The sequence below is a fragment of the Meleagris gallopavo genome, chromosome 4 (genome assembly GCF_905368555.1).
Source record: "Meleagris gallopavo chromosome 4, MGAL_WU_HG_1.1, whole genome shotgun sequence".
Taxonomy (NCBI): Eukaryota; Metazoa; Chordata; class Aves; order Galliformes; family Phasianidae; genus Meleagris; species Meleagris gallopavo.
In genome coordinates, this window is record NC_139407.1 from 59,600,044 (window position 1) to 59,625,399 (window position 25,356).

At 39.8% G+C, this 25,356-nt stretch overlaps 1 protein-coding gene across 3 annotated transcripts in view; it reads left to right on the forward strand.

Moving 5' to 3' along the window:
* The window catches only part of TBC1D14 (TBC1 domain family member 14), a 66,701-nt gene that overhangs the window by 3,775 nt on the left and 37,570 nt on the right, over positions 1 to 25,356 (forward strand). For 2 of the 3 annotated variants that reach the window (XM_085223522.1, XM_085223520.1), the window contains exons 2-3: positions 1,730 to 2,462; positions 15,874 to 15,994. In XM_085223522.1, the coding sequence (XP_085079648.1) occupies positions 1,730 to 2,462; positions 15,874 to 15,994 (854 nt within the window). The remainder of the gene's footprint in view (positions 1 to 1,729; positions 2,463 to 15,873; positions 15,995 to 25,356) is intronic. The other variant, XM_085223521.1, reaches the window with a different exon arrangement.

A 25,356-nucleotide genomic window follows, 5' to 3' on the forward strand; every position in this document is an offset into this window, starting at 1 on the left:
TTGTCGTATTTGTACACTTTGACTATCACAGTTGACTTCAAGAGGTAGAATAGTCTGTCTGTATTCAGGAAATGTTACTTAGTGTTTTTATTTTTGTTTGTTGCCCTTTGCAGTTTTAATTCTCTGAACAGGGAGGTTCATAATTATGCAATTTATATGCTAGCTATCTGAGGGCATGGCTTCTTAAAACTGGAGAGGATATAAACTTTTCAAACCACGGTAATGAGGAGGAAAAAAATGTTGCTATAGCAACTCCATAAGAAAAGTGTACATCTTCACAAGCTTTTTAATCCCAACAGTAAATTTGAAATTTCACCTCTCCAAAGGATTCAGTAATTGATGCGTTGATTGCTTTGAATGGGTAATACAAAAGAAAGCTCGGGAAATGTCTAAGGGATGGGATAACTGAAGAAGTTCTACATACTTATATTTGACTTTTTCTTACGTGTGGAATTAGATTGGAATGATGGATCAAACAGCAAATAGCATTTTTGTAGTTGAATTAAGAAGTTAGTATAATCTATGAATTATATTTGGATTCATGAGCTGTTCACGTGTCTAAAAGATTATAGAAAAAAAAATCTTTACAGTTTGGGGAAATTGAATTTGTTTGAAATGTTTTCTGTCACATACTGCCCACCTGTATATCAATTCCAAAGGAAGTGGATAGGCTCAGGTCTAACAACAGCCACACATCAAACCCTGGTGTTGGGCAGGAGCACGTCCAGCCACGGGTTTGGAACTGCTTGGAGGAACCACCGCTAAAGAGTTGATTCTTGAATGGGGGAGAGCCTCCTGGTAGACAGCTGGCACCTTTCCTTAAGTGCTGTACTGCAGAGAGAGCAGGAGACCTGGCTTCAGGAAGGAGGAGAGAAATCTATTTAAAAAGAACTATTTGCACGATGGGAGGAGAATTCTTTGCTGCTTCACACTTAACACAGAAAGTGTTTGAGAGTGAAGAAACTGAAGCAATATGTGCATATTTCTTCTGCCAGCTGCTGTAATTACATTGCAAATGAAGCACTGGCTGGTTCGCTGCCCTGCTGGCAGCCCCCGGGTGATGTGTATTGCAAACAGGAGGGCTGGTGGTCCCTGTGCACAGTAAATATGTTACGTGTGAGTGTTAGTTTTGCTGTACGTGCATTGTGTGTATCATCAAAATGTTGGTGATAGGAATATCTTCCTAGCTATTCAGGTTCTGCATCTCTTGCTTAATGCAGCACTCATATATTATGGATTGCATTTGAGTGACAAATTTATTGTAAGCTTTATGATTGCCAGAAGAAAGCCAAGAAATTCTATTTAAACCGACACTATAATTTTGATGTAAGTTGTAAAGTATGTGGAAACGATCTTTATAGCTCCTTTACATCAGTAAATATGCATTTATGACTATATAGAAATCAATCTCAAACCTTTGCATTAACATTGACGTGGAACATTACATGGCTGCAGTTTTTGTAGCACGTAACTCTCAGGAGGTGGGCATGAGGCAACCACTGGTACACTGCTTAAGAAAAGCTTTTCATGCTTGACATTTCTAGAAGCCTAAATTACATTGCCTTTGTCCTGCTTGTTCAAGCAAGGGGGAAGGGGCATTCATTATCTGCAAGGGAAGACGAATAACTTCTTAATTACGGAGCTTAATTTATGATAGCACAGAGTGTAATTAAAATAAATATATATATATTCCTCCCTGCAAACTCATAATCTTTTCTTTCTTTTTAAGCAGTTACCACGTGGCCCAATACACCTGATGGAAATGTATCCAACTCCTTGAATGGTTTGAGCTTGATAGGTGTTCTGAACACAAGAGCTGGCGGCAGCATCCAGGGTCTTCAGAACTTGAAGTCCCCGAGATCTCTCTCATTGCCTGAGTATGGGCCGGGTCAGCACTCAGGTGCTATAGAAGATTGTCATAGCCTTAAATCAGTGGATTCTGGCATTCCAACCCTAGAAGTAGGAAATCCAGAGCCCGTTCACTGCAACGTGCTAATTGCAAAGAGGAAGCAGTCAGAACCTGAAATTGTGCCTGACAGAACTTTTCAGAGCGCGTGCACACTGCCGTCCTGCGTGCCTCCACGCCCTCTGGCTTCCGAACACGATCACGCAGTGCGAAAATCCTCCACTTTTCCAAGAACTGGGTATGACACTGTCAAGCTTTACAGTCCGACTTCAAAAACTCTGAATCGAAGTGATGATATCTCTGTCTGTAGTGTTTCTAGTCTTAGCACAGAACTGTCAACAACTTTATCAGTCAGCAACGAGGACATTTTGGACTTTGTGGTCACAAGCAGTTCAAGTGCAATTGTGACTCTGGAGACTGATGAAACACACTTCTCAGATGTCACCCTGAGTTCCACTAAAGAGAGCGGTGATCAAAGTCAGCAGGGCTGTTGTCAAGAGGCTGACGTGGACACTAAACGAAAAATATTGGGACCTTTTACCAACTTCCTTGCCAGGTAACATTTGTGTTACATAAATTTTTAACAGTGAGAGTAAATGAGACCATAGGAGAACTTTCTGGTACACTGCTTAGGATTTTACTTCAAAAGTGATAATAGCTTGCTGTTTTAAGTTTATATTTTGTATTATTGGTCTCTTCTGAATAAGTAAGCCAATATTGCTTACTAAGGCTTTGAATCCTTTATTATCTTTAGGATGTATGAAAGCATGTTATATTTCTCTAAAAGGTTCCTTCTGCATTACAGAAAAAGGAGTTCTGAGCTAAGGTTTCCTTCCTATGAGCACAGCTTTGCTTCTAGGCTTCTCCAGTGATACTTCTTGCATTTTGGCCAAGATCCGTAATCTCATGGCTCATAAACAGATATGTACTGGTGGGATGTGTACTGTATGGAAGGGTTTTGGCAGCTGGGTGGTCAGGTAGTCATGGAGCATTTTTATTGATGGCTATGAGCATATGGAGTTTAAACAAACACTTGAATGACTGCTGTGATGTTTCCCAATGATATGTTCCCCCAATGATATTGTGTTAATGCTTTGTTTCCTTCAGTTTGCTGTGGAGTGGGAACCCCTGATGTGGAAATTTGGCATTCAGTTGTTGAAATAAAGTCATTTGCCACTCAGTGCATTTACATCTTCTACACCTCTTCTGACTGTGGCTTTCAAATGAATGATGAGGTGTTCTAAAAGTAGATATTCATTTGGTAAATGAAAGTGGTGAATAAGGGACAGGATTATTCAATATTTTTTTTTCATTTAAGGCCTTGCTAATACCTCTTATTTTTAGAACATAATGTCTGAGGTGTGTTGTATTTTGAAGGAATGGTTCTAGAAGCAAGCTTCAGACTTTAAGCAGTGTTTGCTGAGTCTAGCCTGTTTTGAGAACTATTTCTTCAGTTTATCTTTTTTCTTCACGTAAACTTTTTTCTTTAAGAGCTGAGTAGGCAATAAAGTGCTTAGAGACTTGGCAAACATCATTCTTTAGAAGGCTGTGTTAATTGCAGAGCTCAAGAGAAGCAGTTCCTTTAGATTTACTCAACTCGCTGAAACTGTCATGGGTTTTTATTCTTAGGTTAAAGTGACGGTAGAGTACCAAGCGTTGAACTCTCCTTATCACTTCTATTTGAGGTACTGAAGCTTTTGTGGATCTCTACTTGTTGCCATGGAGCCAGACTCAGTTCTGAAGCAAGAGGGCTTTAGCACTTCAGAGCCTGAACTTGTGTTACTCTTCTGTCGCACAGCTGTTGGCTCAGACAAATGGTGTGCCTCAGCCCGGAGGGAGCACAGGGAACAGCCCCATTTAGGCCCTGCTGGGAGGAGGAGGATGTTTTACCACTTCTCAACTTTTCCCATCCAACAAAAGAAAACCGTCTGTCCGATTCTGTGCTGGTGTAGTCTCTCACGGTTTTGCCTGTGTTACTGAAGTGGTGGTGCTAGACTGAGCCTTTTACCTTGAATGTTTTCAGGTAAATTCAGTGTTACATTGAATTTCAAAGTGCAAGGGACAGCCTTATTGCCTTTCAAATGGGGAGCAGCTCAGCTTGGCCACCAGGTGATGTCACCGGGAGAATATGAGATCTAGTTAAAACTAGGTTAGCAGCCTTGAAGTTCCAGCTGCTCTATTTGTAACCTGACCTTTAACATCCTTCCCCCTAACACTTGCATTCTGCTGTTTTGAAAACAAAAAGAGCTGCTGGCTGGCTGTGCTTGCACTCCACATACCTGTATTCTGTGCATGCATTCTCTTATACCATCCAGACTGGCAGCGTCTCCCTGGTATCTAACCAGCATGGAGCTTCTGAGCATCCTTCTGTCCCACAAAGGATACTACGCAACTTACACTGTTGACCTTGTTGAGGATTGGAAGATTACTGGTATGTGCTGCTGTCCCTGTGGTTGTGATTGCATCCTCTAATCATCCCATGCAGTTGCTGTTTCCCTGGAGTTTCCATGGCCTTGATTATGCTCCTCGCATTCCTGGGCCGAACAAACACTTTGGTAAATGAACTCAGCCCCACAGTGTTTTGTCTGAAAGTAGCTGGCCACCAGCAGGCTTCCCACAGCTGACCCTGAGCTGCGTGCCAGGCTTTGTGCAGTGCTGGAAGAGGAGGAGGTGTGATATCGTTAGAGAGCAGTTTGCTGAGAAGGGGGTTGCTGAGAGCACTTGGTAAAAAGTGCTGCAGCCACAGGTATAAAGTCCCATGTTTTTAGCACTTTGAGCTAAAAGGATTTTCCCTTGTGATTCATGCAGGTCAAGTGTGTAAAGCTTCCCTTTCAGAAGGGTGGCAGGAGAAAACCAGACTGTTTGGACACTGTACACATACATGTAATGTGAAAGCTGGCACAGGAGGTTTGGGTATGGCCCTTCTGCTTTCAGCAGACAGATGGTGAGGCATGATGGAGGAGTTCCAGCCTTCCTCTGCCACTTCAGGTCAGTGAGGGTCTTCTGGGTGGTGAGTCCACGTCTGAATTGTAGTGAGCTGCGATGAAGCAAGTTGTTGACATTTGGTAAAAGGAGGGATCTTGCTGCTTGAAGCAGCAGCAGTACTTGTATTGAACCCTGTCATCTGAAAATGTGTTAGTTTCTGAGCTTGTTAAGACTGAATTTGTACTGGGTACGTCAGTTAAAATTTATTGCTGCCTATAGACATTACAGTGGCAAAAATTAGATGCCTCTAGTGCTTGGCCGTATACACTGAAAGAGCTTGGGTATCAGTGAAGGTTAAATCTTCTATAAAGAAAATGCTTAGAGAAGCAGCTCTTTCGGAATGCAAACTGATTTCTTAGCATTCTGAAGATTTATTCTCTCCAGTGACAAGATTATGTGCATGCACGTGCAATGCATATGGGGTGGTGTTCCCTATTGGTTCTGACAATATTTATCCTCTTACGAATTGTCGGTGTTCGCTTCAGGCTGCTGTCGAAGTTAAATCATAGCAGAGATGGAAGACAGGAGAACCTGGCAGGCTGGTTGCCTGTTCGACGTGGCACCTTCAAGGCACTTGGGAATGGAGTGCCTCTGCTCTACCTTTGTAAGCACAGAGGGTGAAGAAATTTCCTGGGCTTCTGCTGAGACTCAGTTGCTGTCTCTTCTGCACTACCAGGTTTTGAAAGGGCCAATGGTTTCCTCAGGCTGTTACATGCCTCCTTGGGTGTGACAGAAAGATCCAAAGTGAGAAAAAGAGGTGGCTTTCTGCTTTGCTACGCAGCTTTCTTGAAAGGGCTTAAGGCATCATGTGGACCAGCTGTGTGTGCCAGTAGCTGTCATTAGGCTCCAGGTTAGTGCATGAGAAGGGATTAGTGCTTTGGAAAGCAGCTGTAATGCTGACTACTGCAGAAGAAACCATCAGGTTGTTTTCAGGAGTTGTGCGTATGTGGATCAACTCCATAGGGCTGGGATCCTTCGCATAAAGCTTAAGTCTGAATTCATTTCCTTAATTTGAATGTACGTAGGAATTTGGTTTGAGAAATAGTGCTAAGAAATAATTGGCTGAGACTGAAGGTTCGGTGCCTTGGCTGTGCCTTTGCCCTGCTGACCCGCTGTAGTGATGGTTAATGAATTCCACCTTTGTACTTTGCTTCTGTACTGTACTGCTGAAACAGGCTTTTAAAAGGCTCATTTTTAAACCAGCTTTGCTCAGAACCGTTGTGATTTTACTGTTCAAGTTGTGCTTTTCATTATTCACTTCAGAGAGTGAGGATGAGGCTCTTCATGGTTACACGCAGAGGTTTTTCTAGGACTGTGCTTAGTTAAGTAATAAGCCATGAGATTCCCATCCTTTTTAAGGAAATATAGGAATCCTCACTCTACATAATCCATTACCGTGAATATTCTCTTTTGTTCCTGGAATCTGAATCCTTTTTTTTTCAGGCTGTACATAGAAGTTTTTGATCCCAATTTTCTAAGTAGCAAAATCTCGGGAACCTTTTGCAGAGGTTTCAGTGCTTCCAAAGAACCTCTATTTCTGAGAGAGAAAATATGAAGGTGAATTGGCACCACATCCCCATACGTAGAGGAACAAACCTGTGGCCTTATTTGTAGTGGAAGATGAAAAAAAGCTTACATTTCAGAGCTGTTAACTAGTGGTTTCATATTAAGTCTAAAGCCATGTAACTTTTATGTATCTCATACACACGTGTGTGACTGGTCACGTAATTGGGACATTTCTGAACCCAAGGAGCTTTGTCCAGTGGTGCCATAGATAAGTCTGCTGCGTTGTTGAGTATGATCTCTTCATAATGCCATTTCTTGTTTTTAATGAGAGCACAGCATTCTGTACTTAGATAATTTGATGTTAAAAGAAAGGTATCACAGAATCACAGAATGGCCAGGGTTGGAAGGGACCTCAAGGATCAAGAATCTCCAACCCCCCTGCCACATGCAGCGCCACCAACCTCCACATTCAACACTAGACCAGGCTGCCCAGGGCCCCATCCAACTGGCCTTCAACACCTCCAGGGACGGGGCATCCACAACCTCTCTGGGCAGCCTGTTCCAGCACCTCACCACTCTCTCTGTAAAGAACTTCCCCCGACATGCAACCTAAATCTTCCCTCCCTCAACTTAAAACCATTTCCCCTTGTCCTGCAGTTATCAGCCCTTTCAAAGAGTTGATTCCCCTCCTGTTTGCAGGCTTCCTTTAGGTACTGAAAGGCTGCAATGAGGTCACCCCGCAGCCTTCTTTTCTCCAGGCTGAACAAGCCTAGCTCCCTCAGCCTGTCTTCATAGGGGAGGTGCTCCAGTCCTCTGATCATCTTTGTGGCTCTCCTCTGGACCCTCTCTAACAGCTCCCTGTCTTTCTTGTACTGGAGGCTCCAGACCTGGACACAGTACTCCAGATGGGGAAGGTAAAATAACAAGGATCTTTATAGTGTTGATTGACCACTTTTCATCTTTCCAAAAAGGGAATTCCCTGGCCACAGAAGATAAGAGAAAGTATGAAAATAATTATAAGTGAATAATCTGAAATTTTAAACTTTAGAAACTCCTCACATGTTTTATGTTAAATAAAGACTATTGAAGAGACTATAGGCTGTATACTAGATCTCCTGAGACTCACTCATCTGCTGGAGGGAGCAGGGGAATTCAGTGGCAGCTTCGTTCCTGCCCTACAGCTTTGTTAGGGCATACTAACTGTTATCAGTGGTGTGGATCTGAAAGGGCAGGGAAGAGATTTTTGGGAAGGAGGAAGGCAAACAGGTGCGTCAGTGTTCACAGTGTGGTTTTGGATGGCCCTTAATTGAAAGCCACTTTGCTTGAAACTCCCCTAATCTGTATTTACTGTAATATCTCTGGAGAACAGAAGAGGTTTTTTCTGAAATAAACACTTATAAAAGCAAATGTTTCAGGGATGCAGAGTTGGAGTTCTATATTGATAATAACCTTTTCATTTGATAAAGAAAGTTGAAAACGATGTGATACAGGTTTCAGAATTCCTGTCCTCTGTTTCCCTGTGTGAAACTAGGAACTTTGTCATGTGGCCTGTTCTCCACTAGGTGTTGAACTTAAACTGTCCTTGTAAATTGTAATCTGTTTTTTCCTCTTATGCATACAATAACGTAACTTTAGAATTTCTGTTGTGTTGTTTCTTCCTTTAATTGTGCTTTAAACCTGATTCGAGGTGCTGCTCTTCAGAATAAATGGAAGTTGATATTGGTGATAAAATCTTCTTTATTTAAATTCCTGTTTGTGAAAAACTTTTCAGTTATTCAGCAGCAAAACTGGAGAGGCTTGTTGAAACTACTTCATTATGGAAGTCAGGTGAACATCTGCCCGGCAGCTCTTTGGTGATTGTTTTCTGTTTTCCCAGCAGTGGTGCAGTAAGCAGGGACTTAATGCGATCCAGTTACTGTTTACAGTAAGGTAATTTTTTTAGTGACTGATGGGAAGAGTGACCAAAGTCTGACCCTATCTAGCAAGCGTGCTTTGTTAGCATGGGGAGCACTGCGTGTAACGTCCAGCTATAATGTTTTTTTTTTTTTTTAATTCATTCCTTGTTCTCCTGCATGTGAGGCTGCCTTTCTGAAAGCTTGCACTTGTTCTATTCTGTATGTTTGCTTTGGATAGAAAGAGTGAGAATTATTTACATTTTGATAGTTGTATGTAAAAATGTCGGGTGAGTGAATCTGAATTCTGCTTTCATTTTGATCGTCTTTGAGAGAGGTTAGTGAATTAGGTGGCCTTTGTGTATCTTAGGTTAATTTGCATGAAGTTTTCTCATGTTTTGTGTGCCAAAAGGAGCTGTGAGTAGTGGCATTGAGGGCGTTGGGAAGGAGGAAGACCATCAGTGCAGTCGCTGCCCTGTGACACTATCTAATCAATGGAACACTGAATGTTCAGCTGACTTTGTTTCCTCACTTCCTTATCCGTAATGTAAACTGTTCAAAGTTATCCTTAGTTCAGAAATCATAAAAACAAACAAACCACAAAAACAATGTAGCAGGTTTCTGTGGGTTACTTGGACCTTAAGAAATTCCCTCAAAATAAATAGTTATTGTATTCTCTCTCCTTGATTTTTGGCTACCATTACCAGTGCAACATAATCTGTGGGAAATTGGATTCCACGTGAGATGTTTAAAAACAGATGCTAAAAGGCTCCAAGAAGAAATGGTCTTTCAACAGAATACTGTGTAAGGATGAAGTCTTGTTTCGTAGAAATAGTGTGCAGAGATTGCAGATTTCCTGGTGCAGGGATGGGTGTTTTTAGGTCTTGCTCTGGATAATGTATGTTCTGTTAAGTAGATTTAAGTTGTTTGCTGCATGGCAAACAAAAAAAAAAAAAAAAAAAAAGGAAAAAAAATTCTTATTCCTATACTGTTTTATAGTCATTAGCTACATTGTTGTTTTAAGCAGGTATCCATGGTGAGCATGGCTTTGTAATCATTAAGGAAACTACTTTGTAATCACTAAGGAAAATAAGTTTTCAAGCCATACTGTTAAGAGAAATAATTTTAAAATGGCCCAGTTGATGAGGAGTCACTCATGTCTTACCCTGACACTGGACAAAACAAATGCAAGAAGTTGGTAACAACCATGAGTAAGACTGCATCTATGTACTTAGTGCTTGGACTTCCCATCCTGAGCTGTAGCATTTCTGGAACACAGAATCACAGAGCAGTTCAGGTCAGAAAGGGCTTCTGGAGCCATCTGGTGTAACCTCCAGTTCAGTGCAGGGCTGACTTCAGCTCTAGCCTGCATTGCTCAGGGCCTTGTCTGGTCAGCTATGGGCATATCCAAATGTAGAGGTACCAGAACCTTTATGAGGTGTTGTGGTCTGTGCTTGAGCCGCTGACACTCCAACTTTTCCTTGTATCCAGTTGGAATTTATCTTGCAGCAATTTGCTTCAGTGGCCTTGTGCATCTCTGGGGGTGATCATCCAGGCTGAGCAGAACCACCTTTCTGAGCATCTCCACTTGTGTATGTTTCAGCACCCAGCTGTTACAGTGATCATCTGATGGACTTCCTCCAAATTTTGATCTTTATTTTACTCCAGAGGCCCCAACCCAGACACAGGTAGTCTTACAGTTAAGTAGGGCTTTTAATCATTTCTCTCTTGATCTGATAACAGATCCCAGTCTAAATCAGTCTTTACTGCTAGGTTTTACTGCTGACTCAGGTTCAGCTTTTTGCTTGAATATATTTCATGTATTCATCTGGCATGTGATTTGTGGAGCAGTGATGCTTTAGGTCAATGATGGAATCCTCTATCAGTCTCTGGGAATAGAAGTTTGGGTTATTCTGATAACATTAGAATAACTGGGAGTTTTGCCAGCTAGTAAAGAACCATTATTTGTAGTTGATTGAAGCTAATACAATGAGCTTAGACCCCAAAGTTGCTTCTGTATGGGAGCCCTAACTGGCAGAAGCTCCTGTTTCTGAGAAGTCCACAGAGTTTGCATTCTAGATTAGCACTGCACATCATCCACACACACAATATTTCTTATTTTGCTACAGCCAGTCTTTACTGCCAAACACGTGGGATTAGTCTTGCTTATCTTCTCATGTCTTTACACTTCAGTACAAGCAGCTCTGCTTTGTGCTCTTCTGAAATGAGGGGTATCCTCTAAGAAAAAAAGGTAAACACAGAATACAGCAGTCCTCTTGATTTTTAGTTTATTAAACTTTGATTTTCTTATTTTCTTTTTTTTTTTTTTTCTGGAACATACTGAAGAGTGTGCTGGTATGTCAGTAGTTGGACATTTAATCATAAAATTTGATATGGACTTAAAAGATGATTTGTCATCAGGGAACTCTATTTCTAGACTGTCTGATTCTAAATCTGTTGGATTTTTTAATCCATAAACCAGGCATTGTTCAGCCTTTACCCTGGTCTGTGGTGATCTGTGAGATAGAATTCTGCAAACACTGCTTTTATATCTAAATTTGGATTCTTATTCAAAGCTTGGCTTTTAACTAGTTGTCAAAGGTTCTTTTCCATGGCCAAAATACTTGGACATTTCTTGATTATGCTCTGTTCTGATACATGTGTGTGCATTTGTAAAGTGTAGGTTGACTGAGAGGTGATCTGGGCTGGGTGTGATTCCCAAAAAGCATTTAGTTGAGTTTGTACTGTACCAGGAAAGATGGCTGGACACTTTTGCTCACTCTGCAACAAATATTTAGTACAATTTTCTTCATATACTTTTTGTTTCTTAGATGCTGTACATTGCTTAAAATTTCTTGTTTCAGTGTAGGTTTCTGGGTGCCTTGTGGAGTAACATTTGTGTGGACATTTTTACACAGTGCTTGTGTGCTAGACATAGGAGTTTTACCTGCTCTTAAGAGCATCATCTCCTTATGCTTTAGGAAGTTGGTTTTGCATTCTAGTTTGACTGCCTTTATCTAGACTGAGAAGCTCAAGACCTGAATGATCTCTTCACATACGGAAACTTCAGGATCTTCCTCCAGAAGCAGCTGAAGGAAATGTGATTTGCTTCTTAAGAGTACACACAAGTTTGATACTCATTTGAAATTACTTCTGAGGATAATTCTGTTGTACAAAATCTGAACCTTCTGAACTGTCTTCACAGCCCTTATCTTTCATCTGTTCTCTTCGTAAGGCTGGTAAGTTCTTCCAGTCGTTAATTCATATGACAATTCTAATGATTTTGTCTTCTTAAGATAACCATCTTAACTGGAAGACTAACTGAAATGTGAATGGAGCATGCATCTTGAGAGCAGCAAATGCTTATTTGTTTTTAACCCTCATAACAAAAATGTACCTGCTGTTACAAATGAATTTTGGGTGAACGTATTGCATCAGTCTTATGTGTGGGTTGGGTCAGCATCTGCCTCTGGTTAGATCTACCATGCATGTTTCTTTACAGCAACTGTCTTTTTAAAAGTAACCAACTTTTTAAGCCATGACTGTGCTTTTTTAGTTAAAGATTGGACTTTCTGCTTTGGTCGTGATGCTGAAGTTCATTTAGAAATACAGACTTGAAGAAGCTGTGACATGTGCTATATGGGTGGCTTTGGCTTGGCTGCTGGTTGGTGTGGTTCTAGTATTTTTTGAATTATTTTCATTTATTTGGGGCTTCAGTGTGACCATGACATCATGGAAGGTGACAAAAATAATGACAATGTATGATTGTGTAATCTGTCTGTGTGGCAGTTATTCGGTAACTTTACCTCAGCAGTGCTTGTAGAACCAAAGTGAAATGATTGTCAGGTTTTACTCACAAATAAGCTTTTCCTGACACTGCTGAACACAGCTATTAGCATTACCTTCCACTACTCCCCACAGAACAGGCAGTTGGGCAGTCAGTGTACAGTAGTGGTGCAGTCTGTGATGTTCATGGGGAAGAATTTTGAGCCTCTCTTATCGCACGGCGTTACATGCATGGATGTCAGCACTTACTCTGGCTCTGTAATTCAATTATCTCCAGTCAGGTAACTTTTTCTTATCTCCACAGCTCAATTAAAACAAGAAGGTTAAACATTTATTTGGTGCCAAATCGTGTTTTTAAGGCATGGTGCAAAAAGTCATTTTGTATTTGAAGTACTTAAGTTCTGTGCTAAAATAAGCAGCTGCAGACATTTAGTGTGAAATAGTTCATGTGTTTGATGGAATGCAAATGAAACCTATGACACTTAAATGGTTCCACAGTAATGATACAGCAGGCATAATGTATTGTGTCAGTGATTCCTGTTAATATCCAGCTGTAAATCAGCATGATGTGCTTTAATGATTGTGAAGAAGGCAGTGAGACTGAGATAATCATCAGCACGTGATTTTTTCTTTCCAGGCATGCCAACCCTTTTTACATTTAAGATCTCAAATGAGCTTCTGTCTTAAAGCACTTGTAATTAAATTTTAGGATCTTTTCCTAAAGGAGTTCTGAGTTTTTCTTTGGAGTGAGAAGTTCTATTTTTGCAGATAAAGAATTTTTGCTCCTTATTACGTTTTCCATTAAGTATCATCTCCTTAAACATGTCACCTCTAAGCTGAGTTATTTGGTGAATTGTATTGATTCAGGAGTGAAGTTGTTCGGCAGTTTATTGGTTTTTTTTTTCTGTTTTGTTCATCTTTAATCTGATGGAGCTAAGTATGGAAGGAAAAAAACCTTTTAGTGTTAGGACACTACAGACAAATAAAAGCTTTTGCTGTGAACTACTTGCTTGTGTATTTGTACATATATATGTACATGTGCATAAAAATGGCAGACATGATTTCCTTCTGCTCAAGCAGTGCCTTTACCAGGACCTTTTGGTGGATGTTCTGATTTATTATAAAAGAACTGGTTGTAGTTCACAGTTCTACATCTGACTGCCAGTTTTTGGCTTCTGATAACACTGTGTCTTTTGGAAGTTCGGATACTTCTTGGAGCGTGAGAAGAGCGCGGATACCAGCAAAGGAGCAGAATTTAGGCAGAGGGTGGAGAAAGAGAAGAAAAGGCGAGGTGGGTTGCTCTGAGAGGGTGGGATTTGTATGTTCACCACACCAGGTCCTTTTCTTTCATTTTTTATTAAATAAAAAGATTCAAATGGAAATCGCTGATGGCGCACAGAGAGAAAGAGTTGCCTCGTGCCCTAGAACTTGCAACAGAAGTCACACAGATGGAAAAAACAGTGAGCTGAACAGCACAGTGCCATCTGCTAGATAAGCCATAGGACAGATTACTTACTGTGGTGCTGCCTCTAAAAGAAAGCAGTTAGGACTGCTGAACTGAATTCAAAGCAACTGCTTGAATGGGCTTTTCATTCTTAGTGTTACAGCAGCACTTCCAGCTGAGAGCTATTACACTTCATCATCCAAATTTGTCTTTATTTTGCTGTGAAGATGTATTGCAGTCTGCTGTCCTTCTTAAAATCCTTCAGAGAGATTGGGGATATTGTTGCTTGCATAGACATTTGCTAGCAATCTCTAGTGTGGGAAAGAAAATTGCCTGCTCTTTTAATTTTTGTGTTACTGCCATCCTGACAAGCTGTGCTGAAAGCTTTTATTTGCAAACGAGGATTTGAATGTGCAGGGAAACGCCATGCAGGTGTGCCTCCCTGGGTGGCTCTCAGCTGTGCCTGGTGTTCTGCTTTGCTCTACAGCTGGCTTGTAGTCATGAATTGAGTTTCTTGCTTCCTAAGTAGTGACCTTATAGCAAGAACAACCAACCTACCTTGCAGTGTGAATCATATTTTTTTTCTGGAGTGATTTGGGGGATGTTCTTGCTGTCAAGTTTTCCTCCTTCTCTTTTTTAGATAGATTTTAGAACTTTACTGATTTTTTTTTTCCCTTTAAAATTAACAAATAACAGCACAAATTTCCCTCAAAAACTCACATCTGTCCCTTTTAAGTTTTATTTCCTTTGTAGTTGTCTCAAACAATCCTGTAAACTCATAATCTCTGGCTGTCTTTCGTATTTGAACTTGGGCTGGGTTAAACACACCTAAGCTCTTTGAGGTACTAAACTCAGAAAACAAATTCTTATATTGTCAAGGTCAAGGAATTGCTGAAGAAAAGAAAGCGAATCCAACTGAAATATCTTTCCTTGAAGTTGTTTTTATGATGGTCTCTTTTCCCAGCACTAGCAGTTATAGTGGCAGCACTGTAGCTGAACTTGCTGATTAATGCTCTAATTAGCTTATACATCTTTAAGTAGCATTATAACTTTAATGATGAACTACAGGAGAGCTCTGTAACTGAAATGGAGCATGTTGTAGAGAGACAGCAAATCCGTGCTGCTGGTCCAGTAATTTACCTGTGGAATTAGGAGTTCGTGCCATCGGGGGGGAAAAAAGGGAAGAGGGGGAACGAGGGTGGATGTCAACAGGTTTCTCTTTTCCTTGCTGTCTCCCCTACATTTTTATCCTATTTCTTGTTTTCTCACAGGGGTTAGAGGGAAAGCTGTACACTTTGTAGAAGTGTACTTACTCTTAATACTTAGCTTTGACATCAGCTGTTACTGAATTGTGTGATTTCTGTACCTAGCCACCTTGCTCTTATCTTTCAGTATGATAATCTGTTCCTGCTTTGGGTTTCAAGGTAACTGTACCCTTGTGATACAGAAGCATGTGATCATTAGTGTAAATACAGACACATTTAAGGATAGCAGAGCACATTATTAACTTTAAAATACATTGCCATGCACCCTATGCTTGTGTCTCCTATTAAACGTTTTTCCTCTATTCCCAGCAGTTTGATCTCTGTTGGTGTCCTTACAGTACTGCTTGTGTTAGCTGAGCCAAGGTAACCTGAAAAAATTACTTGTTTTTGTGAGTGTCTTTCCTATTGTGGACTTGTATTCAGCACATTTGGAATGCTGATTTCCCAACCTACCAGACTTAATGAATAGGAAACAGTCTGTCCTTGCTAGGGTTGGCCTGTTGGGTGTTAAAGTAGTGATTGTAAGTGAGGAAAAACAGTAGTGCTAGACTGGAAGCAGCTGTGATATGAAGGTGCTACAGCTGTGTGCTGGTTGAAGAAGTGAAAAAACTTTTGGTGGAGTAGAGTTAATGTGTTTTCATAGCTGCTTTTAAGGTTATTCAGGAAAACAATCTCTTATAAAAACAGATCAAATACAGTAAAAGGCTACTGTGTCTGCAGCCTCTTTGTGATTTTCTTGACAGCAGTCTGTTGTAACAGGTGGGTAGAGAACGTTGACATAGCAAGAGATTTGTTTTTTAGTCTCACTTTAAAAGACTCATAATGAGAGTTGTGGAGGGAGGCTGAAAAAGTAGACAACTTTCAGAAAGTCATAAAAAAAAACCTTCTTTATCTGTTAAAGTGCTTACTTAGCCAAGTCCATTGTCTGGTATGGTGGCAGTGCTGCATAACATATCTCTTTAGGGTGAGAATTGTCCCTGCCACCACAACAGCAACTAGAATGTGTGGTTGAGGGTGAATAAGATTGACAAATTATTTATCCTTCTGTTGTAATTAGTTATTAATCAAACTTTTTCTTTTTTTTTGTAGGAATTTGTTTACCAGGAGGCAAAATGCAAGACTTGAAAAACAAAATGATGTGGGCTGGAAGTTGTTTGGAAAAGTACCCCTCAGAGAAAACTCACACAAAGATCCAAAAAAAATACAAAAGGTATTTGCTTTAACTCTATATTAGGAGTAGCAGTGAGTGTAGAATCCAGTTCAGTTTAGGATCTGTGTATGTGACTGTGAAATCTGTTTGTATGAGGAGTTGCACCCAATTTCTTGTGCAATATCGGAGATGGTAACAGAATGTAATTCAAAAGAGCATGTTTTGTTTATTTGATAACATTGTTATAAAATTGAGTATTCTATGAAAATAATACCGTTTTGGTATAAAGCATATAGTGAAAGGATTTAAAGTACGGAATGCATTTTGGTGGTTTTTTTTTTTTTCTTTTTAATCAAACTCAGTAGGCATTTTGAGGAACTTTCAGTTTTCATTGGCATTTTCCAGCTTTCACTGATGTTTGAGGGGAAATTGCATTCTTTTGGGGCCTTGGCTTATTTGTGCTTAAAAAGCAATTAAAAATGTATGAACTCGGGATACCATCAACATGGTGGAGTACCTGAAAGTTCCATTGGAATGCTAGTTTCCTTGTTTTCTCAAGTGCTTGCTACTGGGAGTTGAAATTCTCTGTGTATGGGCCTTGCTGAAAATTCAGTTACTGACTTGAAATGTTAGAAAAATGTAATACCATTCAGGATAGGCAAATGAAATATAATTTTTCTTTCATTCCTAGCACAGATAGTTCAGAGGGGAATGTGTATTGAAATTGTTTATTGAAGTGTTTCCCTGAACAGAAAAATCTGTTGAAGCTTCACAAATCTCTATGCTTCTTAGGTCTGTGATTTGTCAAACTTAGGTAGCTGGTTTTGGATGTGGGATTGTGGTGGGGAGTGAAGAGGTTATAAAAACAAACAAACAAAGAAATGAAGGAAAAAAAAAAAGAAAAAGACAGCTTTTCAGGTCATCCCTAGCTTGTCATAAGGGACTGAAAAATAGTGAAATCCTTTTATGTATATCACATCTAAGTATAATGTTCTAGCATTTCTTAAAATGAACAACATATATGAGGGTTGGTTTGACTACAGATGAATCTATTTGCATAGCTAATGATTCAAATAACCTGCCTTCCTAGTTAGGAAGAATCTACTGAAATTCATCTGTGTGTCCGATAATTCCTGAGCTGCTTGCTCTTCAAGAAGAAATATCTTATTCCTATCTTTGTCATTTGCTCTGGGATTTTTGCATTGCATATTGGCTGATGCTTGAGGTTTTTGTATTTCTTTCAGTATGGGAAGCTTCATGTTCTCACTTCCTTGTTCAGACCAGCTGGGGGATGGACAGGTGTATATAGGAAGAGATTGCATAGCTAGAACTTCAGAATCAGCTGCTGCATGTGAAGTGAGAGTGTTTCTTTGAAGGACTGTGCTGCTTTACTCAGGATGAAGTGTTCTGGAGATCTGGTGTCTCACGTGACTGTTGTTACCTGTAGGTAGGCTGTCAGTTCAGGTGAAGCTGTAGCACCTTTTTGAAGTCATGGCTGTGATCAGCTGTTGTGACCTTATCTACAGCTTATTTACAGTTCAGTTTTTGAGAGTTCATCAGACATTTCTGACAACACATTTGGAGAGTCAGTACTCTGATGATAACTGCAGCACTCTGACACCTAACCATGTGTTAATTGTGGTAATCACCTTTTCTTTGAATACTGAGTAAATAATTTGTTAGCATTTTATGGTTTTTCCATTAGATCCAAACTATCTTACATTGCAGTATTCTAGAAATACTGAATACTCAGTTTTGGTTATATTAAATGTGTTTGGGTTTTTTTTGTTGTTGTTGTTGTTGTTGTTTTTTTTAAGCTATTAAAGATGTGCATGATATGGCAAACAACCATTAGTGAATTTCTGGCAAGACTGCAATACTGAAAGAATTGTCCCTCGGATGACAATAACTCACCTTTCCTGATTTACTTACAGCTTTCCTGAAGCTATTCTTGAAATGTTCAACTTCTGAGATTTGGGTACTGCTGTAAATAATTGATCCGGCCTCACCAGCACCCAAAAGCACAACACTGTGCAGGTTACCCTGGCAGATTTATTTGATGGTGTCAAAGTAGCACCTTCATTGCAGAGGTTTTAGCCCACTTGGAGGCATGCTTTTAGCAGTGTGAATTGTGCCCAAAGAACGGGAAGATGTGTAAAGATAGGAGGTGACAGAAAGGCCATTGGAAAAATGCTTGCTGGCCTACAGCCATTCTTTCTCCTTTGTGAATAAAACAGTACTAGGCCAGAAGAACAGATGCTTTTGTCTCTGTTTCTGCCTTGAGGCATGTATTTTATTTCAAAGGCTGAAGAGTAGGTGGTTGAAAGATCTATATTGAAGTATTTGGATGAATGTGATGGAATGGAGAATTAGGGGAAGAAGGTGACTGTGATCAAGGTAAATGATTAATGTCCTAGTAAAATTTTGTGGTGTCTGCACTTTTTTCCTATGGCACAGGAAACAAGGTGCCAAGACTGTATTTTTACAGGTGGGTGTTAATTGTCTGCACTTTGTTTGCTTTACTTGAAATTGGGCTTATTTTTTTTCCTCCAGAAGTGCTGGTGCCTTTCTTGAAGCTCAGTGGAATGGGAGGAGTTAGTGTGTGAAATTCTCTATAAAATCTAGGTGTCTGAGAATCCAGTCCTCTGCCCATAGGCAGTTGGCTGTGTTGGAGCTTAACACTAAATATCTTGGTCACCTTTGTTTTGTGGCAGCCATGTTGTCCTATGCTAAGTGATGTTGTGGGAAACACTGTGGAACATTCTTAAGCAAACCTGTCATTAGTGCTGTGCTGGGAGTTGTAATGCCCTGAGCAATGAAGGTAACAGAGTAGTTTTTCATTGAATCATGTCAGTTCTGCATATTGAGTGATGTATTTAGAATACTCAGCCCATGTGCAAAGTACCACCTAGGAAGTAGGGACAACATTTAAGTATTCTTTTAATGTGAACTTGTTTGTAAGTTCCTATACACAAGTTTTGTATAAAACCAAACAGGAAGGAGGAAAGGGAGTACCAGTATTTCTGGCATAATGGGAAATCAAAATGGTTGAGGTCTGTAGTCTGTTGATCTCTTGAGCTAACATAGTGATTTGTAGCTATGGTTTTCTGTCGCTCTGTGTCATGTGACATAATTGGACGTATACAAACTTGATGTGAAATAGATGTTGCTAATGTGGTGGTGGCCTCAAGTTAACATTGGTATGGCCTTCTGCTCATGATAAACCTTATTCCCTCTGACTTCTATGCATGCAGGGTTACCTGATTTCATACACAGTGCTCTGGCAGACTTGCTTCCTAATGCACTGCTGAGATGATGTACAAAAGAAATGTGCGTTGGCATGCACTTGTATCCAGCTTCTCATTGCTTTGCCTCTTGGGTATTCATCTGGATTTATACTGGAGAGATGCTCAGTGCTCTGTTAAAGGGTCTCATTGCAATTTACTAGTGGTAGAAAACTGACAGGATTCTGAGGTTCTGTAACTCGAGATTCCTCAAGTTTGGGAAAGGGTGGAAGGGAAGAACGTGCCTTCCCCTCCAGCCTGACCCTGTTCTTGCTGTTCCAGTTCTCTCCTGTACTGGTGCTGGACATTAACTGAGTACCTGAAATACTTGTTTGTTGAGTAAAAGTCGTTCCAGTCTTTGGCTGCTCAGACTTGACTTACTGATTCTTTTCAAGGAAAAAAAAAAAATACATATTTATACCATATGGAGTCCTTGTCCTTCAAATTGTTTGTTCAGTGCCGTTGTCTATGTTGTGAAGTATTCAGAAGCCCATAGGCTTAGGACTCAGTCTGTATGGCTACGCAGAGTAGTGTTCCTGTTCACAAAATCTTGGTCTGACTTAAAGGTAATGTGCAGAAAAGATGATAAATTTTTCACTGTTTTTTTATTTTTTTAACTGTAATTTCCCATTTGACCAAAAAAAAAAACCCACAACCAACCAACCAAACAAAAAAAGCCAAAACCACCAACAAAAAAGAAAACTAAGTGGTGTGTAACTTGTTGAGACTATTGAAAGTCCTCTGGATTATCTAAGATGCCACAAAATCACAACTATAGTAGTAACTATGGTTATCAGTCCTCTGGTTTAGCATATCTAGGGAGATCAATCTGATCCTACTTGCTTGGTAGGAAGCTCTTTGTGCGCAGGACCTGTGGCAACTGAGTCATCGGGCTGCAGTTTCTCAAGTCAGCTTCTTTTGCTTCTGGACAGACATCAAAGGAATCCTTTGTGCCAGGTCAGCTAATTAAAGCCTTGTGACTTCGTTGGTATGTTCGTGGGTTCATCTTTTGATAACTTCATTATACGGATAAAGGATGATTTTTTTTTTTTCTTTTCCCAGAATGAGATGAACAAAGTTAACTGCAAACTTAGGTGTTCTTTTGAAAGATAGGGATTGTGTTTGTGCATACAGTTTTTAGACTTGTTTAAAGGGAACAGCCTTTACAAACATTCTTACTGCACATTGTTCTCATCCTTCAGCCATAGTAATTTCATGTGGGTTTGAAAGAAATGTGTAAGAAAGAGGTTGTAAGGTGTGTGTGTGTGTGTGTGTGTGTGTGTGTTTGGGGTGGGGAAAAAGAAAAAGTAATTGAACTGTGAAGTGCTTAAGCACCATTTGTAGATGTGCCAGCTCTCACTGCCTTCCAGTTATGAAGTAAATAAATGATGAAAATGCCATACCCTGGAGTTGCAGTTCACGAGCTGAATGTTGTTAATGCTGCAGCTGAAGGTGGCTGAACGTACACGACTGATCTAGAAACTGTTTGTAAGAAGCAGCCTTTTGTTTTCCTCTGACTTCCGACCAAAAGAACGACCAGACAGATTTTGTGCACGTAAGCCTCTTCTCAAGTCTTACAAGTATTCCTCTGAATACACTCATTTATTTGACTAGTGAATGGAAGACACAGGGCTGTGCTCCATTTTGACGATGTGGGAATTAAAATAGCTCACTTGAGTTGGTGTTTGGCCTACCTGTGAAGGCTGACTGTATATGTGAATGTTACTGTTTTGAAACAGTGTTGTCATAGACGAAGCTTGGGTTGTTTTTCATCGCCACTGTGAAGTTTTGTATAGATTTCATCCAAGTAAGTATTTTAAAGCTTAAAAGGTGCAAGAGTGAGTAATCTCATCTGTGAAATTGTAAGTACATTTACAATGAAGGTTTACATAATTAATTTTTTGAATGTATTCTCTTTCGGAATCCTGCTTGAGCAGAACTGGTTAAGCCTGTTGCTTTTGTAATTGCTGTGTCAAAATGCACTGAAAGTCAGATGACAGTACTTCACTGTGAATAATGATAGAAGTAAAATTATCTTCCCTTCTAAATAGACTACAGGGCTGAACTGGTGGCCATTACTTCTTTCCGGAGTGCTTTTCAGAGCTGGTGAAACTAACAGATGTTAATATTGTATGTTTGCTTTTTTTTGAAGTGGTTTTCTTTGTCAACTAGAGTTTGTCACTAACAAACTCTTAAAAATGAGGTTGTTCAATCTCCACACAACGTTGTCTCCACATGTGGTCAGTCTTCAAGAAAGTGACTTTGTAGCTGTGTCTTCAGCTGAAGACATTGCAGCTGTCTTATTCAAAAGAGCAGTATAAATGAAATGCAGTGTATATCTCATTGTGTAATATGAAAATCCATTTTGTAATCAGTGCCTAATATTTCCCTCTCCAAACATTCTGTGCCCCTGTGTAAACAGCTCAATTTAATTTTAACCATGGAAATTCCACTAAGAGCTCAATGGAATTTTGATATTTTCTTTGAGTATCAGCACCAGTGAAATCCAGCATAAGAAGCCTTTCAAGTAGCAATCTTTACTCATACATTCACATATAAATATTTTATGAACTCATTTGCTACCCAGAGGCATTCCATGTTTGACGTTCTAATGGAAGTTCCACAAGTATAAGTAATAGTTATACTTTTTAACTTTGGTATTGTCATCTTTCCAAACTTAGAAGGGTTTCTATTTTGGAAGCTCTTTCAAAAACATTTAGAAGAGGAGACTCTTCTTCTTTCCCCGCATGGGTAAGGATTCAAAATTTCTGGGGAATAAGTGAGGCCATCAATGATGAAAGCATTGTGTCTGCCTCAGATGTAATGGAAAACTACAGTGGTTTATGTGTAACTGTGGATAACAAGTTTGTCAGCACAGGGCTCTGGGAGCAGACTGCAGCTGTGCAGTAGGCAGAGTGGCAGCAGTGGGGCTTTGCAGGCAGCCTGCTCCATACATCTCATTTCTTTTGTCCTTATAGCTCCAAGAGTCATTTGAGGCAGCTTGCTTGGCCATGATCACATTAATACAGCACTGTTTCTATTACACAAGCTGGCAGCACTGTGTTCCATACCCAAACTGCTTAGTTTTTTTCAGTCGTTTGTGTTTTTATTATTTTTGTTTCTGAGAGGAAAAAAAAATTATAAACCTGTTCTTTTTGGGTGCCAATAAAATTTTTTTTCCGACTGGGATATATTCAGCTGGAGACATAATGGAGTTTCTTTTAGGAGTGATGTACTAAAACAAAACAAATCAGCAGGATTTACCAGCTGTGGTTTCCTATAATAATCAAATTGTGACTGCAAGTGGAATCAATCTTCCTGTTAATCAAAATCAGTTACGCTTAAACAGATCACTGGGCAGGGATAAGATGAAGTGCAAGGGAGCTCTTGTAACAGGCTGTGTGCAGTGTTTGGGGTGTAGGTGATCTTTTTTTCGTGGAGTGGGGTGTTAAGCTTCTAACAGTACTGGAAGAAAAACTTGTATGAGCTGAGTTGAGTGAGGTATCATTCAAGTTAATCTCAATTTTACTTTTTAAAACTGATTTATGAAGTCACTTTTCTCAAAATCAGTTTTCTGGCTTTGGTCTATTAAGTAGAAAAGATCAACAGCACTTCGCAGGAATTACTGGAAGAAATTACTGCAAGTAAGTCATGCCTTAGCTAGACAGTGACAAGAGCTGGTGCTGAGGGCAGCGTGTTTTATCCAGGCACCAGGAAAAAAAAGAAGTGTACTGAGAGCACTGACTTGTGCTGCGTGGACGTTCTGTGCAGCTCCGGGTGCAGGAGCATTCCGGATGTGTGCTGTGTGCCACGTGCAGGGCTGCCACCGCGTGTCCTGCTTCCTTGGCCTCTGCTGATGGGTGACAGTTGTCTAAAAATACATAGCTTTTCTAAATGCTTATCTTACCCATTTTCTCTGTGCTCACATAGTTCGTTCAGAGCCTTCTGAACAGGAAGCGGATGGTTCAAACCAATTTCTGCAGGAGCTTGATCTGCTTTGGGTAACTGCTCATACTGAGATTGTCTACACATAGATCACTGGATGCATCATTGTGACTGATGACTGAAACTGTTAAAGGTTCAGGGGATGCTGTTAGCTTTTTATTCACACTGTAAAGTGTTCTAAGCTGTAAACTGTCTAGTATATTTTTTCTGTTGCACAGTAGAAGTCCAAGAGTGTAAGTGAGTCATGTCCTGTCTTGTCTTCCTCTGGGCTCATTTCTGCATGTCACCCTGAAAGGCAGGATTTAGATCAGTTGTGGTGTGGCTGAGTTCATTCCTTATAAACAAGAAAGCACAACTGAAGTGCTGTCCTCATTGATCTGAAGCTAACTTCTGTTAGCTGTTTGGGAGGTTGGAACTAGATGATTTTTGAGGTCCCTTCCAGCCCAATCCCTTATATGATTCTGTGCATACTCTTGTTGCTGTCTCTAGAAATAAAAGTGTGAATCCAACTTTTCCAATTGAGAATTATACCTGCAAAACTTGCAAGCTGCCTTAATGTACTGCTGTTTTCCTTTCTAATCCAACTCAAAACATTTTGATTTTATTGAAATTACATGTAAAGAGAATCTAGTTTTTGTGACATTATATGAAAATAGGTAAACAAGGGGTACCTGCTTTGTCACTTAGAAAACCTAAAATATTTCTTTGGATAAGGAACCTAGAGAAATGTACTGAAGAGATTGTTCTGCTGTTCCAGTAGGCTGTGTTACTGTACAGTGTTGCTTTTGTCCTGACTTGAAAATTACGTGTCTCAAACAAATCTAATATTATATTTAAACTGATAAAGTAAGGGTAATAGCTTCATCCATAGTAAATGAAAGGGAAATTTAATCCTACAGCAGAAGGATTGTTCCTGAGTATTTTAATAATAAAAGAACGTAATATGACTCACCCAAGTATCTTAATCTAGCAAACTGCCCAGCCGCCTCAGTGCTTCTTTTAATGCTCCTGGAACCTCTTTCCTTGTGTTATGAAAATACATATTAGGAACATGAAGCTAATAGAAAATAATAGGCTTTGAGTATCAATTTAACAGTTACAGCAAACTAAAAAGTGTTTTATTGAAAGGAAGTAGGGTTTGGTGGATTTTCTTTTTTTTCTTTCTTCCTCTTTAGTTTTAAGGCCTTTGTGTTAGATTTAGCACTCAGAAATTCCTCGCATGCTGTCTTGGTGACACCACTCGGAGGCTTGAGAGATCTTACGTTTAACATGATGTTTGAGGATAAGTGTTTGGCTTCCTGGAATAAAGATACTGGGTAGATAACAACATAAACTTTGTTGGTTATGGCTGTTAAAACGTCAATTAACTATTCTTTATTAAAAATGTCCATTTTAATGCCAGTGGTGAGTTTTAGGGGAAATACAGTAAGTTTGGAATTGTTTAGTGGGATCATAAAGTTTGTCTTACTTGAAATAGTTATTTTGTAGCCTACTCTGATACTTAACATTAGGTGGAATATAAACTCACAGAATGCAACATTAGTTTTAAGTGCAGGAGGCCACAAAGAAGTGGGGAAATGCTTGCCTGTTGAAGGTGAAGTACATAGATAGCTCTTCTTACCCTCGGAAGTTCAAGGCCAGGGAGAACAGCTTTTCAGAAGACCTGGTATATATGTGGAAGCTCACTCTCAGTTGTTAAATAAGAATCCAGCACACAGCTGGCATTTGTGTGTCTCATAGTGCTTAAACACCGGCATCTTCATGCAGCCAGGAAGTTAGTTTTTTTTCAATGTAGTAACCTTGGAATGAAAATAGAATTATGTAGAGGAAGAGTATAGAAATACTGGTGCGACTTCTGAATGTTGCATCAGAGAAACACCTAGCAGGACGTGACTGCATAGTGAAGCTGGAGTTAAGTCCTTGAAAGCAGATATGTTAGCCTCTAAATATTGTAAAGAAATATCTTAACAGGAGACTGGAACTTGTGTTGCTAGAATGTGAAACTAATTGAGAAGGCTTTGCTAGACTTCAGTATGTTATTTTTTTATTAAACAGAACCGTGCTACCAAGAAACCTAATCCAAAGGTTCTCTTTGTTTCTTCTCCAGTTTATACATCTCAAGCTTCATCTTAAATTAAAGAATGGGGGCAGGGGGAAAAGAGTGAGGGTTGTGAGAGGCCAACTCTTTCCATG